General features: G+C 36.7%; 1 protein-coding gene across 2 annotated transcripts in view; it reads right to left on the reverse strand.

Moving 5' to 3' along the window:
• The window catches only part of LIN9 (lin-9 DREAM MuvB core complex component), a 112,212-nt gene that overhangs the window by 26,377 nt on the left and 65,666 nt on the right, over positions 1 to 20,169 (reverse strand). For both annotated transcript variants that reach the window (XM_057533356.1, XM_057533366.1), the window contains one exon: positions 17,769 to 17,849. In XM_057533356.1, the coding sequence (XP_057389339.1) occupies positions 17,769 to 17,849 (81 nt within the window). The remainder of the gene's footprint in view (positions 1 to 17,768; positions 17,850 to 20,169) is intronic.

Genomic DNA, 20,169 nt, shown 5'->3' on the forward strand with positions numbered 1-20,169 from the left:
CTCTGGTGTCTCTTCCCCTCTTCTTATAAGGACACCAGTCCTATTAATTTGAGCCCCAACCTATGGCTTCATTTAACCCAAATTACCTCCTTAAAGGCCCTATCTCTAAATATAATCATAGTGGGCTTAAGGCACCAACTTCTGAATTTGGAGGGGACAAAATTCAATCACACAAAATTCAATAACACAGTATCCTCTCAAGATATTTTTCATGTCTGTAGGTGGTATTGTGATGTCCCTTCTTTCTTCCTTCTGTTTTTTTTTTTAATTAATTAATTTATTTATTTTTGGCTGCGTTGGGTCTTTGTTGCTGTGCGCGGGCTTTCCTCTAGTTGTGGCGAGCGGGGGCTACTCTTCGTTGCGGTGCGCGGGCTTCTCATTGCGGTGGCTTCTCTTGTTGCGGAGCACGGGCTCTAGGTGTGCGGGCTTCAGTAGTTGTGGCTCGCGGGCTCTAGAGCGCAGGTTCAGTAGTTGTGGCGCATGGGCTTAGTTGCTCTGCTGCATGTGGGATCTTCCTGGACCAGGGCTCGAACCCATGTCCCCTGCATTGGCAGGTGGATTCTTAACCACTGCACCACCAGGGAAGTCCAATCCTCTCTATTCTAGATTTGTTTCCCTTTTTTTAAAAAAAAAATTTATTTACTTATTTTATTTTTGGCTATGTTTGGTCTTCGTTGCTGTGCACGGGCTTTCTCTAGTTGTGGCGAATGGTGGCTACTCTTTGTTGTGGTGTGCGGGCTTCTCACTGCGGTGGCTTCTATTGTTGCAGAGCACAGGCTCTAGGCATGCGGGCTTCAGTATTTGTGGCACATGGGCTCAGTAGTTGCGGCACACGGGCTTAGTTGCTCCGCAGCATGTGGCATCTTCCCAGACCAGAGCTCGAACCCGTGTCCCTGCATTGGCAGGAGGATTCTTAACCACTGCGCCACCAGGGAAGTCCCTCAAGTCTATGTTCTTACTGATTTTTTTTTTAAACCTTTATATTTTATTAGTTACTAAGAGGGCTATGGAAATTGTGTTGCTGTAACAGTGAATTTGTCTTTTTCCTTTGAGTTTTGCCAATTTTTGCTTTATACATCTGGAGGCTAAGTTATTAGGTACATGTCAATTTCAAGTTATTATTCTGAAATTATACCTTTCATCATTAAGAACCACACCTCCTTACAGCAAGTAAGATATGGTGAATTAAACCTTTCATCTTTAGGAAGCACACCTCTTTATATCCAGTAATATGTATTGCCCTGAATTTTACTGTCAGATATTAATATAGTTATAAGCCCTTCTGTTATTATTTTAAAATTTGTACTGTATATCTTTTCATACATTTAAAATTTTATTCTTTCTGGATCCTTTTATATTAAATGTGTCTCTTGCAAGAATCACAGAGTTGGGTTTTTTTTTTTAAATTGAAGTACAGTTGATTTACAATATTATTATATTAGTTTCAGGTGCACAACATAGTGATTCAATATTTTTATAGATTATATGCCATTTAAAGTTATTACAAAATAATGGCTAAATTTCTCTGTGTTGTACAATATAACCATGTTGCCTATTTATTTTATACATAGTAGTCTGTACCTCTTAATCCCCTACCTCTATCTTGCCCATCCCCCTTTCCCTTTCCCCACTGGTAACCACTAGTCTGTTCTCTATATCTGTGCATCTGTTTCTGTTTTGTTATATGCATTTGTTTTATTTTCTAGCTTCCACATATAAGTAATAACATAGAGTATTTGTCTCTCTCTGTCTGACTTATTTCACTAAGCATAATACCCTCTAGGTTGATCCACGTTGTTGCAAATGGCAGCATGTCATCCTTTTTTAAGGCCAAGTAATATTCCATTGTGCGTGTGTGTGCACGCGTGCATGTATATGCATACACACATATATACAGACTACATCTTCTTTATCCATTCATCTGCTGATGGACACTTAGGTTGCTTCTGTATCTTGGCTGTTGCAAACAATGCTGCTATGAACATTGGAATGCATTTATCTTTTTGCATTATTGTTTTCGTTTTCTTCGAATATATAACCAGTAGTGGAATTGCTGGATCATATGGTAGGAGTTGGATTTTATTTTTCCTCCAGTCTGGCAATCTTTGCCTTTTATTCAGGAAATTTAGTCTACTTATACTCAATACTATTTATCAATATATTTAGACTTAAATCTACCATCTTACTATTTTCCTTCTATATGTCCCACCTGTTAGGTGTCATTTTTTTCTTTCTTTCCTTGCCTTCTCTTAGACTGAATGAACATTTTATTGTTCCATTCCCTCACCCACCTCCCCCTGATTAGTTTGGTAGTTATTCATCTTTTACTATTATTTTAACAGGTACCTTAGAGATTAAAATGTACATCCTTGATTAATCAAAGTCTATGTGTATACACACCCTTTACTCTGACCAAAAGACAACTGTTGTACTTTTAAACCTTTATATTTTAAACGCCACAAGATACTATTTTATCATTTTATATGGTGTCACTTAGACTAATCTACATATTTATCCTTTTTGTTGTTTTTCATTCCTTTTTGAAAGTTCAAGTATCTTAAAAAAACAAGTTTTTCTTTCCTGCTTGAAGAAAACCTTTATTATTTTCTTAAGTGTAGGTATTCTGGTAACAAATTCTATAATTTGTCTGCAAATGTCCTTATATTAACTTTACCCTTAAAGGAATTTTCACTGGATATAGAACTAGGTTGGCAGCAATTTTGTTTCCGCCCTATAAAGATGTCATTCCATTCTCTTCCATCCTCTGTGGTTTCTATGGAGAAGTCACCTGTCAAACAAATTGTTACTCTTTTGAAGGTACTTCCCGTCTTCCATTCTACTCTGGGTACTTTAAATAGTTTTCACTTTGTGTTCAGTTTTCAGCAGTTTTACTATGATGTGCCTAGGAGTCATTACCTTTTTATTTATCCCATTAGGATTCATGGGGGTTCTTGAATTTGTGGCCTGTTGTCTTTCAACAGTTTTGGAATGTTCTCAGCTCTTAAAATATTCCTTCTGTCCCATTCTCTTTCTCTCCTCTTTCTATTACTCTATTAGACATATTAGACTCCCCACTATATCCCTTATTTATCCTATCCTCTCTTCTGAATTTTCTATCCATCTTTCTCGCCTTGCTTAAGTCTGGATATTTTCTTCTGATCTGTTTTCAATTACTAGTTCTCTCTTCAGCTGTTCCTAATCTGCTGTGGTTATATCTACCAACTGAGTTCTTAATTTTGATTATTGTAGTTTATATCTAGAGTTTCATTTGGTCCTTTTCATTGTTGTTGTTTCCAGTTCTCTTCTAAAATTCTCCATTTTGTCTCATCTCTTTAAACAAAACAAGCATTTAAAATCTATGTCTAAGAATACCATTCTCCGTAATTTGCCCACTGTTCATATTTTCTTTTGATTTTTCTTAGGGTTATCTTGTCTCCTATTGTGTCTGGGATTTAAAACTGAGTATTAGACACTGTATGTTAAAAACTGTAGAAATAATTTCAGGTCTAGTATGATATTATATTCCTCTAGGAGGATTTATATTTACTTCTAGTGGGCTGCTTGGGATCCTAGTGCTCCATAATCATCTTAATTCAATTTCAGAGGTAAGATTATTTGAAGCTGGGCCAGTGTAGCCTTTTGGGGTTCCAACCCAGAACATGGAAGGTTCACCAGCTTCCCTCAACCTCTGCTAGTTCTCTGGACTCTAATTTTGTCCTCCCCACCCTTGTAAGACTTTTGAGAACACCACTCAGTTTCTCCGCCACCTTTTCTGCAACTTGCAGAAGTCCCTAAGGAAAAAGCAATCCTAAATGCCAGGTTCCCGCTTCTGAGTTTACTTCTTTTCCTAGATCCTATCCCTATAATTCTTTAATACCTTATTAATGCTCCAGTTTCTTCAAACAGCTTATTTTTATATTTTATTACAGAGGAAACAGCTATTCTCAACTATCTGGATTAGGAAGACTAATCCAAATTATCTAGTCTGCCATTATCAAAAGCAGAAGCAGCATTAACTTTTCCCAAGCAGTATGTTCAAATTCTTTAGAGAAGTGTCTGTTACTTTCTCTCCCTTTAACTTGGGTAAATACCACATTTACATTCTGTCACTGGGATGAAGAGGGGAATGTGGAAGCAGAAATGGAATGAATTCCTTTTAAAGTACTGCATCTCACTTTTGCATTCCTCTATCATATTTGCAACTCTTGGCCTGGAGTCTCTTCAGGGTTCGAACATGCAGACTCTTTTAGCCAAGGTTTTTATTTCATCCAACAACACGTAAGAAAAATTTAAAAAATCTTTCAGACACTGTTAAGCAGTCTGTTTCCATGTATTCTATTTACTTTTTTTTTGTATTTCTAATTTTGCATGGAATTGTAAGGGATAGGAAGAAAACACATGTTCAGCCTACCATCTTAAATCAGAAGTATAATTAAATCTTTAAAATACTCATACATTTTGACCCTGCCATTGTACATTCTAAGAATTTATCTTTTTTTAAAAATTTTTAAATTTTATTTTATTTTTTTATACTGTTCTTATTAGTCATCAATTTTATACACATCAGTGTTTACGTGTCAATCCCAATCTCCCAGTTCATCACACCACCCCCCCCACCCCCTGCCACTTTCCCCGCTTGGTGTCCATACGTTTGTTCTCTACATCTGTGTCTCAATTTCTGCCTGCAAACCGGTTCATCTGTACCATTTTTCTAGGTTCCACATATATGCATTAATACACGATATTTGTTTTTCTCTTTCTGACTTACTTCACTCTGTATGACAGTCTCTACATCCATCCACGTCTCAACAAATGACCCAATTTCGTTCCTTTTTATGGCTGAGTAATATTCCATTGTAAATATGTACCACACCTTCTTTATCCATTCGCCTGTTGATGGGCATTTAGGTTGCTTCCATGACCTGGCTATTGTAAATAGTGCTGCAATGAACATTCAGGTGCATGTGTCTTTTTGAATTATGGTTTTCTCTGGGTATATGCCCAGCAGTGGGATTGCTGGATCATATGATAATTCTATTTTTAGGAACCTCCATACTGTTCTCCATAGTGGCTGTATCAATTTACATTCCCACCAACAGTGCAAGAGGGTTCCCTTTTCTCCACACCCTCTCCAGCATTTGTTGTTGTAGATTTTCTGATGATGCCCATTCTAACTGGTGTGAGGTGATACCTCATTGTAGTTTTGATTTGCATTTCTCTAATAATTAGTGATGTTGAGCAGCTTTTCATGGGCTTCTTGGCCATCTGCATGTCTTCTTTGGAGAAATGTCTATTTAGGTCTTCTGCCCATTTTTGGATTGGGTTGTTTGTTTTTTTTTAATATTGAGCTGCATGAGCTGTTTATATATTTTGGAGATTAATCCTTTGTCCATTGATTCATTTGCAAATATTTTCTCCCATTCTAAGGGTTGTCTTTTCATCTTGTTTATGGTTTCCCTTGCTGTGCAAAAGCTTTTAAGTTTCATTAGGTCCCATTTGTTTATTTTTGTTTTTATTTCCATTACTCTAGGAGGTGGATCAAAAAAGATCTTGCTGTGATTTATGTCAAAGAGTGTTCTTCCTATGTTTTCCTCTAAGAGTTTTATAGTGTCCGGTCTTACATTTAGGTCTCTAATCCATTTTGAGTTTATTTTTGTGTATGGTGTTAGGGAGTGTTCTAATTTCTTTTTTTTCTAATTTCATTCTTTTACATGTAGCTGTCCACTTTTCCCAGCACCACTTATTGAAGAGACTGTCTTTTCTCCATTGTATATCCTTGCCTCCTTTGTCATAGATTAGTTGACCATAGGTGTGTGGGTTTATCTCTGGGCTTTCTATCTTGTTCTATTGATCTATGTTTCTGTTTTTGTGCCAGTACCATATTGTCTTGATTACTGTAGCTTTGTAGTATAGTCTGAAGTCAGGGAGTCTGATTCCTCCAGTTCCATTTTTTCCCCCTCAAGACTGCTTTGGCTATTCGGGGTCTTTTGTGTCTCCATACAAATTTTAAGATTTTTTGTTGTAGTTCTGTAAAAAATGCCATTGGTAATTTGATAGGGATTGCATTGAATCTGTAGATTGCTTTGTGTAGTATAGTCATTTTCACAGTATTGATTCTTCCAATCCAAGAACACAGTATATCTCTCCATCTGTTGGTATCATCTTTAATTTCTTTCATCAGTGTCTTATAGCTTTCTGCATACAGGTCTTCTGTCTCCCTAGGTAGGTTTTTTCCTAGGTATTTTATTCTTTTTGTTGCAATGGTAAATGGGAGTGTTGCCTTAATTTCTCTTTCAGATTTTTCATCATTAGTGTATAGGAATGCAAGAGATTTCTGTGCATTAATTTTGTATCCTGCAACTTTACCAAATTCATTGATTAGCTCTAGTAGTTTTCTGGTGGCATTTTTAGTATTCTCTATGTATAGTATCATGTCATCTGTAAACAGTGACAGTTTTACTTCTTCTTTTCCAATTTTTATTCCTTTTATTTCTTTTTCTTCTCTGATTGTTGTGGCTAGGACTTCCAAAACTATGTTGAATAATAGTGGTGAGAGTGGACACCCTTGTCTCATTCCTGATCTTAGAGGAAATGCTTTCAGTTTTTCACCACTGAGAAGGATGTTTGCTGTCGGTTTGTTGTATATGGCCTTTATTGAGGTAGGTTCCCTCTGTGCCCGCTTTCTGGAGACTTTTTATCATAAATGGGTGTTGAATTTTGTGAAAAGCTTTTTCTGCATCTATTGAGATGATCATACGGTTTTTATTCTTCAATTTGTTAATATGGTGCACATTGATTGATTTGTATATATTGAAGAATCCTTGCATCCCTGGGATAAATCCCACTTGATCATGGTGTATCATCCTTTTAATGTGTTGCTGGATTCTGTTTGCTAGTATTTTGTTGAGGATTTTTGCATGTATATTCATGAGTGATATTGGTCTGTAATTTTCTTTTTTTGTAGTATCTTTGTCTGGTTTCGGTATCAGGGTGATGGTGGCCTCATGGAATGAGTTTGGGAGTGCTCCTTCCTCTGCAATTTTTTGGAAGATTTTGAGAAGGATGGGTGTTAGCTCTTCTCTAAATGTTTGATAGAATTCACCTGTGAAGCCATCTGGTCCTGGACTTTTGTTTGTTGGAAGATTTTTAATCACAGTTTCAATTTCATTACTTGTGATTGGTCTGTTCGTATTTTGTTTCTTCCTGGTTCAGTCTTGGAAGGTTATACCTTTCTAAGAATTTGTCCATTTCTTCCAGGTTGTCCATTTTATTGGCATAGAGTTGCCTGTAGTAGTCTCTTAGGATGCTTTGTATTTCTGCAGCATCTGTTGTGACTTCTCCTTTTTCATTTCTAATTTTATTGATTTGAGTGCTCTCTCTCTTTTTCTTGATGAGTCTGGCTCATGGTTTATCAATTTTGTTTATCTTCTCAAAGAACCAGCTTTTAGTTTTATTAATCTTTGCTACTGTTTTCTTTGTTTCTATTTCATTTATTTCTGCTCTGATCTTTATGATTTCTTTCCTTCTGCTAACTTTGGGTTTTGTTTGGTCTTCTTTCTCTAGTTCCTTTAGGTGTAAGGTTAGATTGTTTATTTGAGATTTTTCTTGTTTCTTGAGGTAGGCTTGTAGAGCTATAAACTTCCCTCTTAGAACTGCTTTTGCTGCATCCCATAGGTTTTGGATCGTCGTGTTTTCATTGTCATTTGTCTCTACGTATTCTTTGATTTCCTCTTTGATTTCTTCAGTGATCTCTTGGTTATTTAGTAACGTATTGTTTAGCCTCCATGTGTTTGTGTTTTTTACGTTTTTTTCCCTGTAACTGATTTCAAATCTCATAGCATTGTGGTCATAAAAGATGCTTGATATGAATTCAATTTTCTTAACTTTACTGAGGCTTGATTTGTGACCCAAGATGTGATCTATCCTGGAGAATGTTCCGTGCACACTTGAGAAGAAAGTGTAATCTGCTGTTTTGGGATGGAATGTCCTACAAATATCAATTAAATCTATCTGGTCTATTGTGTCATTTAAAGCTTCTGTTTCCTTATTTATTTTCATTTTGGATGATCTGTCCATTGGTGTAAGTGAGGTGTTAAAGTCCCCCACTATGATTGTGTTACTGTCGATTTCCTCTTTTATAGCTGTTAGCAGTTGCCTTATGTATTGAGGTGCTCCTATGTTGGGTGCATATATATTTATAATTGTTATATCTTCTTCTTGGATTGATCCCTTGATCATTATGTAGTGTCCTTCCTTGTCTCTTGTAACGTTCTTTATTTTAAAGTCTATTTTATCTGATATGAGTATAGCTACTCCAGCTTTCTTTTGATTTCCATTTGCATGGAATATCTTTTTCCATCCCCTCACTTTCAGTCTGTATGTGTCTGAAGTGGGTCTCTTGTAGACAGCATATAAATGGGTCTTGTTTTTGTATCCATTCAGCAAGCCTGTGTCTTTTGGTTGGAGCATTTAATCCATTCACGTGTAAGGTAATTATCGATATGTATGTTCCTATGACCATTTTCTTAATTGTTTTGGGTTTGTTTTTGTAGGTCCATTTCTTCTCTTGTGTTTCCCACTTAGAGAAGTTCCTTTAGCATTTGTTGTAGAGCTGGTTTGGTGGTGCTGAATTCTCTTAGCTTTTGCTTGTCTGTAAAGCTTTTGATTTCTCCATAGAATCTGAAGGAGATCCTTGCCGGGTAGAGTAATCTTGGTTGTAGGTTCTTCCCTTTCATCACTTTAAGTATATCATGCCACTCCCTTCTGGCTTGTAGAGTTTCTGCTGAGAAATCAGTTGTTAACCTTATAGGAGTTCCCTTGTATGTTATTTGTCGTTTTTCCCTTGCTGCTTTCAATAATTTTTCTTTGTCTTTAATTTTTGCCACTTTGATTACTATGTGTCTCGGTGTGCTTCTCCTTGGATTTATCATGTATGGGGCTCTCTGTGCTTCCGGGACTTGGGTGGCTATTTCCTTTCCCATGTTAGGGAAGTTTTCGACTATAATCTCTTCAAATATTTTCTCTGGTCCTTTCTCTCTCTCTTCTCCTTCTGGGACCCCTATAATGCGAATGTTGTTGCGTTTAATGTTGTCCCAGAGGTCTCTTAGGCTGTCTTCATTTCTTTTCATTCTTTTTTCTTTATTCTGTTTCACAGCAGTGAATTCCACCATTCTGTCTTCCAGGTCACTTACCCGTTCTTCTGCCTCAGGTATTCTGCTATTGATTCCTTCTAGTGTAGTTTTCATTTCAGTTATTGTATTGGTCATCTCTGTTTTTTTGTTCTTTAATTCTTCTAGGTCTTTGTTAAACACTTCTTGCATCTTCTCGATCTTTGCCTCCATTCTTTTTCCGAGGTCCTGGATCATCTTCACTATCATTATTCTGAATTCTTTTTCTGGAAGGTTGCCTATCTCCACTTCATTTAGTTGTTTTTCTAGGGTTTTATCTTATTCCTTCATCTGGTACATAGCCCTCTGCCTTTTCATCTTGTCTATCTTTCTGTGAATGTGGTTTTTGTTCCACAGGCTGCTGGATTGTAGTTCTTGCTTCTGCTCTCTGCCCTCTGGTGGATGAGGCTATCTAAGAGGCTTGTGCAAGTTTCCTGATGGGAGGGACTGGTGGTGGGTAGAGCTGACTCCATGAATTTATCTTACAAATAGACACAAACAAATGCACAAAACTATACAGACAAGGACATTTACTGTAGCAGTACTGTAATATAATCATGGAAGTAACTCAAATATCCAGTAATAGATTATTTAAATTATGGTATAATACAGAAATTTTAAGAGACTGAGATAAGTTAATATATAATGATATAATTTCATTTTTGTTAGAAAATAATTTTCAAAGCAACTCAGAAACAGACTCTGCCCTGTCAGGGTGGCAATGGCCACTGAGCAGGGAGGAAGTTCTGCCTCTCACTCTGCACAGGCTCTAGTTCCTCCAACAGCAGTCACACCTCCTATCAAGGTGACAGTGGCCAGCACACCCTCAGGAAAGATGTGGCTGTCATCCACATAAAATTCAGCCTTCACACCAAAGACACTGGGTACATGCCGTCTACAGAGGGACACTCCCACATAAAAACACCCCTTCAAGACCACAATAGATAACTGTTTCACCCAAATTCACAGAGACAGAGAAAGTAAAATGAAAAGGCAAAGGAACTACTCTCAATTGAAAAAGCAAGAGAAAACCCCTGAAAAAAAAATAATGAAACAGAGATAATCAGTCTATCAGAGAATGAATTAAAAATTTTGGTAATATGGGAATTCCCTGGTGGTCCAGTGGTTATGACTTGGCATTCTCAGTGCCAGGGGCCCGGGTTCGATCCCTGGTCAGGGAACTAAGATCCCACAAGCATGGGATTCTTAGTTCCCGTGGTGTGGCCAAAAAAAAAAAAAATTTTTGGTAATAAAAATGCTAACTGAATTAAGAAAGAGAAATGATCTATAAGCACAGATCATTTTAACAAGGACCTAGAAACTATAAATAAGTCCCAATCAAAAATAGGTAATTCAATTCCTGAGATAAAAGCACTCTAGAAGCAATGAATAGCAAACTAAATGACAGAAGAACACATAAGTGATCTGGAAGACAGAATAATGGAAATCACCCAATCAGAACAGCAGACAGGGCTTCCCTGGTGGCACAGTGGTTGAGAATCTGCCTGCCAATGCAGGGGACACGGGTTCGAGCCCTGGTCTGGGAAGATCCCACATGCCACGGAGCAACTGGGCCCGTGAGCCACAATTACTGAGCCTGCGCGTCTGGAGCCTGTGCTCCGCAACAAGACAGGCCGTGATGGTGAGAGGCCCACGCACCGCGATGAAGAGTGGTCCCCACTTGCCGCAACTAGAGAAAGCCCTCGCACAGAAACGAAGACTCAACACAGTCATAAATAAATAAATAAAAGAACGTGAATTTCTTTAAAAAAAAAAAAAAGAACAGCAGACAGAAAGACAAATGAAAATAAACCAAAAAAACCAAACCAAACCAACAAACAACAAAAAAAACAAAAGCAACATGTGAGATCTTTGGGATAATATAAAATGTGCCAACATGTACATTATGGGGGTTTCAGAAGGAGAAGATAGAGAGAAACTGTATTTAAAGAAATTATGGCTGGAAATTTCCCAAATCTAAAGAAGTAAACAGATATCCAGGTACAGGAAGCACATAGGGCCCCAAACAAGGTGAACCCAAACAGACCCACACCAAGACATATCATAATTAAAATGGCAAAAGTTAAAGATAAATAGAGAATTCTAAAGGCAGCAAGAGAAAAACAGAGTCATATACAAGGGAATGTCTAAAAGCCTATCAACTGATTTCTCTGCAGAAATTCTGCAGGCCAGAAGGGAGTGGCATGATATATTCAAAGTCCTAACAGGGAAAAACCTGCAACCTAGGATACTCTACCCATCAAGATTATCATTTAGAATAGAAGGAGAGATAAAGAATTTCTCAGAGAAGCAAAAACTAAAAGAATCCACTAATACTAAACCTAGCCTAAAAGAAATGTTGGAGGGTCTTCTCTAAATGGAAAAGAAGTAACAATCTATAGGAAAAGGGAAATCCCAATAGAAAGGGCAAATATATAGTAAGGATTGAAGATCACTTAAATAAGACAGTACCTAGATTAAAAAAAAAGAAATTATAAAAGCAACTATAACTGCAATAAACAGTAAAGGGATAAGCGTGAATGTAAAATATGACATCAAAAAAAACAACATATGAAGGGGAATTCCCTGGTGGTCCAGTGGTTAGGACTCAGTGCTCTCACTGCCAGGGCCTCAGGTTTGATCCCTGGTCAGGGTACTAAGATCCCACAACCCATGCAGTGTGTGTGTGTGTGTTGGGGGGGAAATGTATATATATATATGAAGGAGGGGAGTGAAAACTGTAGAACTTTTTAGAATGTGTTTGAACTTAAATGATTATCAGTTTAAAGTAGACATCATTATAGGTCAACATATATGAACCCCATTGTAACTACAAATCAAAAACCTACAGTAACTACATACACAAAAACCGAAAAGAAAGGAACTCAAGCGTACTAAAAAAGAAAATCATCAAACCACTACGGGAGAAACAAAAAGAAGAAATGAATGAAGAAGAACTACAAAAACAACTGGAAAACAGGGATTAAAATGGCAATGAGTACATACCTATCAATAATTACTTTAAATGCCAATGGACTAAATGCTCCAAAAGACAGGGTGGTTGACTGGATAAAAAAAACAAAACCCTTCAATAAACTGCCTAATAGACTCACTTCAGGGTAAAAGACACATAGAGACTGAAAGTGAGTGGATAAAAAAAACATTTCATGCAAACGAAAACGACAAGAAAGCAGGGGTAGCAATACTCATATCAGACAAAATAGACTTTGAAAGAAAGGTTATAACAAAAGGTAGCAAAGGGCATTATATAATGATAAAGGGATCAAAACAAGACAGGATATAACATTTGTTAACATACATGCACCTAATATAGGCACACCTAAATATATAAAGCAAATATTCACAGACATAAAGGGAGAAATTGACAAAAATATAATAACAGTAGGGGACTTTAACACCCCATTTACATCGATGGACAGATAATCCAGACAGAAACTCAACAGGGAAACAGTAGTCTTAACTGACACATTAGACCAGTTGGACTTAATTGATAGCTACAGGAAATTACATCCAAAAATAGCAGAATACACACGCATTCTTTCAAGGGCACATGGAATGTTCTCCAGGATAGATCACATACTAGGTCACAAAACAAGTCTCAAGAAATGTAAGGGGACAGAAATTATATCAAGCATTTCTCCCAAGCACAACAGTATGAAACTATAAAAACTACAGAAAGAAAACCAGGAAAGAACAAACACAGTGAGACTAAACAATATGCTACTACTAAAAAAAAAAAAAAAAAAAAAAAAGCGTCAATGATGAAATCAAAAAGGAAATTAGAAAATACCTCAGGACAAATGAAAATGGAAACACAATTTTCCAAAATCTATGGGATGCAGCAAAAATAGTTCTAAGAGAGAAGTTCACAGTGATATAGGCCTTCCTCAAGAATAAGAAAAATCTCAAATAAACAACCTAACCTACCACCTAAAAGAAATAGAAAAAGAAAAACAAAGTCCAAAGTCAGCAAAAGGAAGGAAATAATAAAGATCAGAGAGAATAAATAAAATAGAGACCAAAAAATCAATAGAGAAGATCAATGAAACCAAGACCTGGTTATTTAAAAAGACAAATAAAATTGATAAACTTTAGCCAGGCTCTCATGAAGAAGAAAAGAGAGAAGACCCAAATAAACACAATACTACAGAGAAACAAACAAACAAAATGACAGAGAATACTATGAAAAGTTATATGCCAACAAACTGGATAACCTAGAAGACATGGACAAATTTCTAGAAACATACAGCTTGCCAAGACTGAGTCAAGAAGAAACAGATAATTTGAAGACCAATCACTAGGAGTGAAATTGAATCTACAATTAAAATACTCCCAGCAAACAAAAGTCCAGGTACAGACAATCAAACATGTAAGGAAGAACTTATATCTAGCCTTCTCAAACTATTCCAAAAATCTGAAGAGGAGGGAACACTCCCAAATTCATTTTATGAGGCCACCATTACCCTGATACCAAAATCACACAAAGACTCTACAAAAAAGGAAAATTACAGGCCAATATCTTTGTTTAATAGAGATGCAAAAATCCTCAACAAAATATAAGCAAACCTAATCCAATGATGCATAAAACGGATCATACACTGTGATCAAGCTGGATTTATCCCAGGGTCACAAGGATGGTTCAACATACGCAAATTAGCCAGTGTGACACACCACTTTAACAAACAAAAAAAGATGAAAATCACATGATTATCTCAACAGACGCAGAAAATGCATTTGACAAATTCAACATCCATTCATGATAAAATGTTCATCAAAGTGGGTACAGAGGGAACAAATCTCAACATAATAAAGGCCATTTATGACAAACCCACAGCCAGCATAATACTCAACAGTGAAATGCTGAAAGCCTTCCCGCTAAATTCAGGAAATAATATTGGAAGTCCTAGACACAGCAATCAAAAACAAAAAGAAATAAAAGGTACACAAATTGGAAGTGAAGAGCTAAAACTGTCGTTACCTGCAGATGACATGATACTCTATAGAGAACCCTAAAGTCTAGGCCCAAAAACTATTAGAACTAATAGATGAATTTGGAAAGGCTGCAGGATACAAGACTAATATACAGAAATATTCTGCGGTTCTACATACTAATAATGAAATATCAGAAAGAGAAAGTAAAAAACAATCCTGTTTAAAATTGCATCAAAAACAAACAAACTCTAGGAATAAACTTCACCAAGGAGGTGAAAGACCTATACTCTGAAAACTATGAAACACTGAGGAAGATGATTCGAAGAAATGGAAAAATATTCCGTGCTATTGGGTTGGAAGAATTAACATTATTAAAATGGGCATACTAGCCAAATCAATCTACAGATTTAATGCAATCCCTATCAAAATACCTAGGACAATTATCACAGAACTAGAACAAATTATCCTAAAATTTATATGAAATCACAGAAGACCCTTAATTGCCAAAGCAATCCTGAGAAAAAGGAACAAAGCTGGATGTATAACCCTCCCAGACGTCACACTATACTAAACTATAGTAAGCAGAACAGCATGGTATTGGCACAAAAATAGACACATAGATCAATGGAACAGAATAGAGCCCAGAAATAAACCCATGCACCTGCGATAAATTAATCTACGACAAAAGAGGTAAGTCTATACAGTGGAAAAAAGACAGTGTCTTCAACAAGTGGTGCTAGGAAAATGGACAGCCACATGTAAAACAGTAAGAGTAGAACATTCTCTTTCACACCATATACAAAAAAAACAAAACAAAAAAACCCCTCAAAACGGTTTAAATGTAAGCCCTGAAACCATAACACTCCTAGAAGAGAACAGAGGCAGAGCACTCTTTGACAGAAATTGTAGCAATATTTTCTTGGATCAGCCTCTTAAGGCAAAAGAAATAAGAGCAAAAATAAACAAATGGGGTCTAATTAAACTTAAAGCTTTTGCCTAGCAAAAGAAACTATTGACAAAAGAAAAAGACAAACTATGGAATGGAAGAAAATATTGGCAAATGATGCAGCTGACAAGGGATTCATATCCAAAATATATGAACAGCTCATATAACTCAGTATCAAAAAAACAAGCAAACAATTCAATCCAAAAGTGGGCATAGGATCTGAATAGACATTTTCCCAAAGAAGACATGTAGATGGCTAACAGGCACATGAAAAGATGCTCAACATCACTAATTATTAGAGAAATGCAAATCAAAACCACAATGAGGTATCACATCACACCGGTCAGAATGGTTATCATCAAAAAGTCTACAAAAGACAAATGTTAGAGAGGATGTGGAGAAAAGGGAACCCTCATACACTGTTGGTGGGCATGTAAATTGGTGCAGTCACTATGGAGAACAGTATGGAGGTTCCTCAAAAAGCTAAAAATAGACTATCATATGATCCAGCAATTCCACTCCTGGGTATATATGCAGAAAAAATGAAAACACTGATTCAAAGAGATACATGCACCGCAATGTTCACAGCAGCACTATTTACAATAGCCAAGACATGGAAACAACCCAAGTGTCCAGCAACAGCTGACTGGTTTACAAATATGTGTCATACACACACACACACACACACACACACACACACACAAATGGAGTATTACTTGGTCATAAAAAACAATGAAAAAAAGCCATTTGCAGAAACATGGATGGACCTAGAGAATGTTATGCTTAGTGAAATAAGTCAGACAGAGGAAGACAAATACTGTATAATATCACTTATATGTGGAATCTAAAATGCAATACAAATGAATGTGTATGCAAAACAGAAATAGACTCACAGATATAGAAAACAAACTAGTGGTTACCAAAGGGGAGAAGAAAGCAGGAAGGGATAAATTAGGGGTATGGGATTAACAGATACAAATTATCATATAAAAAGTAGATAAGCAACAAGAATACACTGTATAGCACTGGGAATTATGCCCAGTATCTTGTAATAACCTATAACGGAATACAATCTGACAAAAATACTAAATCAATATGCTGTATACCTGAAACTAAGACAAAACTGTAAATCAACTATACTTCAAAAAACAAAACAACATATGAAAGTATATGCATAGAAGAAGAAATCCATATGCTAAGCATAAAAACATATTTATACCATATACTAAACTAAATAGTTTTACAGTATTTCAATTTTTATAATGGTAATTATTTCTAATCATAAATAAATTATAAAGCCTATCAAGCCAGTTAGATTTCTACAGAGATCCCACATGCCAAGAAGCCAAACCAACATCAAAACAGGCCTTTTTTAAAAAGTAGGTAACACTAACTAGGCTAAGGCAAGTCTAGTACTTTAAGGTGTGAAACCTAGATACAGGGAAAAGTCCTAGCTAGTGATATGAAAGTTAAATAATTTGATTATGCATCAAGGTGGAAGAGATGATAAAATGATCAGAGGAAATGTAGTGGGGGAGCATTGAAAAGGCATAGAATAAAGGGTAGAAGTAGAACTGATGGAAACCAAGATAAGAATTAGAGTCCAGTAGGAAAGAAGCAAACACATAGTATTTTTACATTTAGGATATATAATGGCAATATGTTATGGCTATTTTTTTTCAATCTTTGATAGCCTGTGTATCTGACAATACTAACTTTATATCATGCCTAAATGAGTTAAACTGGGACTAAGAAGCCTGTTCTGGTACCTGTACTACTAAACAGCAGCATAATCTTAGTCCAAAATCCCTTGACATCTTTGGTCTTCAGTTTTCAATTCCATAAAAATGATGGGTTCAAATTAGATAATTCAAAGTCATGTCCAGATTAAAAAAATCCATAATCCTAAAAGGACTGTGTTCCTCATTCAGTTAGGTGACTACTTGTCCAGCTATTTACCCACACCTACCCCTCACACCATTCCATACAAGAGATGACTAATGTTACGACAACTCCCTATTCCTGCATTCATGACAGACATTGGTAATTAGCTACAGCCCTTTGCCCCCAGGCCCAGTCACTGAGCTCTCCCTTACTTTCATACATCCTTGCAACCATTTTCAATCAACTGGAGATGGTACTTGAGATAAAATCTATTCACCATCCTATAAATCCATAAGCAAGTTATGACTTTCAATACAATTTAAAAATTTCCTTAGTATTTTCTACATTTTAAAAAACTCTGATAATTCTCTATGAATAAAATTGACTCATATTTTTATACTCATTAGATTAATAAAATAGGATATAAGCTCTGTCAAGATAACCTGAAGATACCAGCCTATATATTTCCTGATTTATTTACTCTGAATCACTTTTAATAACCTCTGCTAATATGACTTCCTTAGTCAGAGGCACCAATGTTAGGAATTCTACACTCAAGCAAACTGTCAAAGAACCTAATATATATCCATTAATCCTATTCAATGGCATAAGGAGGTCTGGGGTAATGAACTGTATTGCATTGCTAATTTACTTAGCGTATGTTCAGTATAACAAGAGATAGCGAGAACAAATCAGGATTTAAAAATAACATTTATCTCAAGGTTTTCTTCCATAAAATATTTTAAAATCTTTAGATATAGAAGCTGCCCACCATTTTAAAATGAGACAAGCAAACAATGAAAAAAAAATATCCTTACCAGTTTTTCTGCTTCTGTGTTCATTTCCCTTAATTTCTTGATATGTTCCTTTTTAATCATGAGAATTTTTGATAATCTGGTCTATAGACAATGAAGAAGAGATGTTTTGGAATAAACACAGGCACTTAAGTATATCATGTAGATGTCAAATTTCTAAGTTTTCACCAAGATATTTTAGCAGATTTTAGTGTTTCCAATATAAATATAGCACAGACACTATTTTATAAGTCAGACTGGCTGAGAAGAAGATATTTTAAATTCCCCTGTAACCAGGATATGTCAAAACGATTAAGGAGTCAACCTGAATAAGCTTTCACTGGTCCAAAATGGAACAATGTGTGGACCAATCAGAATAATAACTACAGTTAACTGAAGCACAAATACATTAAAATCCATGAGTTCAGACTGATACTTAAAATTAACCATTGTTGGAGGTTACTAGTGACCATACTCATAAACTGGAAAACAAAGACAAAGAGTCAAGCATTTATCCTGCCTATACTATACAAACTATGCCATTAGGTAACCAAATAATAGATTAGGGGAAGTTTTTCCTTATAGAACTATTACAGCTACTAAACAAAGAACAAGAATAGCACCATTTTGCAATCCTAATGAATGAATTGACCTAGGCATTGATAATTAGTACCAGCCAACATTATACAAAAAAAGAGATAAAATAATATGGGTATCCTATTAGAACACAAAACCACACATAAAAGTAGTCACATAAAAACAAGTACACCGGGGCTTCCCTGGTGGCGCAGTGGTTGAGAATCTGCCTGCTGATGCAGGGGACACGGGTTCGAGCCCTGGTCTGGGAGGATCCCACATGCCGCGGAGCAGCTGGGCCCGTGAGCCACAATTGCTGAGCCTGCGCGTCTGGAGCCTGTGCCCCGCGACGGGAGGGGCCGCGATGGAGAAAGGCCCGCGCACCGCGATGAAGAGCGGTCCCCGCACCGCGATGAGGAGTGGCCCCCGCTTGCCGCAACTGGAGAAAGCCCTCGCACGAACCGAGGACCCAACACAGCCAAAAATAAAAAATAAATAAATAAATAAGAAAATCCTTTAAAAAAAAAAAAAAAAAAAAAAAACAAGTACACCAATCAAATAAAAAACCCAAATCAAATCAAATCTTTATATTCAATGAGCAATTTACATGAAATATAAAAGACAAAAGAATATGTTGGATGTTATCACAAGGATTCAGTCAGCAAAATCCAGACTGTGGGTGACTCTATGGACAAATAATCTAGTTTCTTCAACAAATAAGTTAATGGGGAAAAAGTACAGTCAACATTTAAGAGACAACTGGAGAACTGGAGTGCTGACTGGATATGTGATGATATTAAGACTTTTTGTTAACTTTTTAGATGTAATAATGATAATATAGTTATGTCTCTTAAAAAAAAAAAGGGCCCTTACCACTTAAAGATATGTAACGAAATAGTTACAGATAAATGATATGATGTCTGATTTCTCAAAACAGAGAAAGTGGGTGGGAGCATAGCTGAAACTGAACTGGCCAGGAGTTGTTGATAACTGTTATAGCTAGATAATGGGTACCTAGAGGTGCATTATACAACTCTGTCTGCTTTTTTCTTTTTTAATTAATTAATTTATTTATTTATTTTATTTATTGTCTGTGTTGGGTCTTCGTTGCTGCGCACAGGCTTTCTCTAGCTGTGGCGAGTGGGGGCTACTCTTCGTTGCGGTGCGCAGGCTTCTCATTGCGGTGGCTTCTCTAGTTGCGGAGCACGGGCTGTAGGTGCGCGGGCTTCAGTAGTTGTGGGGCGTGGGCTCAGTAGTTGTGGCTTGCGGGCTTTAGAGCACAGGCTCAGTAGTTGTGGCGCACGGGCTTAGTTGCTCTACGGCATGTGGGATCTTCCTGGACCAGGGCTCGAACCTGTGTCCCCTGCATTGGCAGATGGATTCTTAACCACTGCACCACCAGGGAAGTCCCCTGTTTGCTTTTATATGCATTAAATTTTTGATAATTAAAAAAAATCTAAAAACTTGACCTAAGTTGATACAGGCAGACGGAGGGCCGGGTGAGATATGTTACATAGTTATTAACACAGACCCTCATTAGTATGTCCAGAGCTGTGGACTGGTACCCTGTCTCTAGTTGTTGGCGTTTTATGGAAATTTGTGTGATTCTTCAGAGTTAGAAGCAGTAAAAGATGGGATGAAGGCAACAGTCTCTCTCCCATTTTCAGTTTTGTGTTTCTTGTTTTTTAAAAATTAATTAATTAATTAATTAATTTTGGCTGCCTTGGGTCTTCGTTGCTGTGCGTGGGCTTTCTCTAGTTGTGGCGAGCGGGGCTACTCTTTGTTGCGGTGCGCAGGCTTCTCATTGTGGTAGCTTCTCTTTGTTGTGGAGCACAGGCTCTAGGTGCTC

The sequence above is a fragment of the Balaenoptera acutorostrata genome, chromosome 1 (genome assembly GCF_949987535.1).
Source record: "Balaenoptera acutorostrata chromosome 1, mBalAcu1.1, whole genome shotgun sequence".
Taxonomy (NCBI): Eukaryota; Metazoa; Chordata; class Mammalia; order Artiodactyla; family Balaenopteridae; genus Balaenoptera; species Balaenoptera acutorostrata.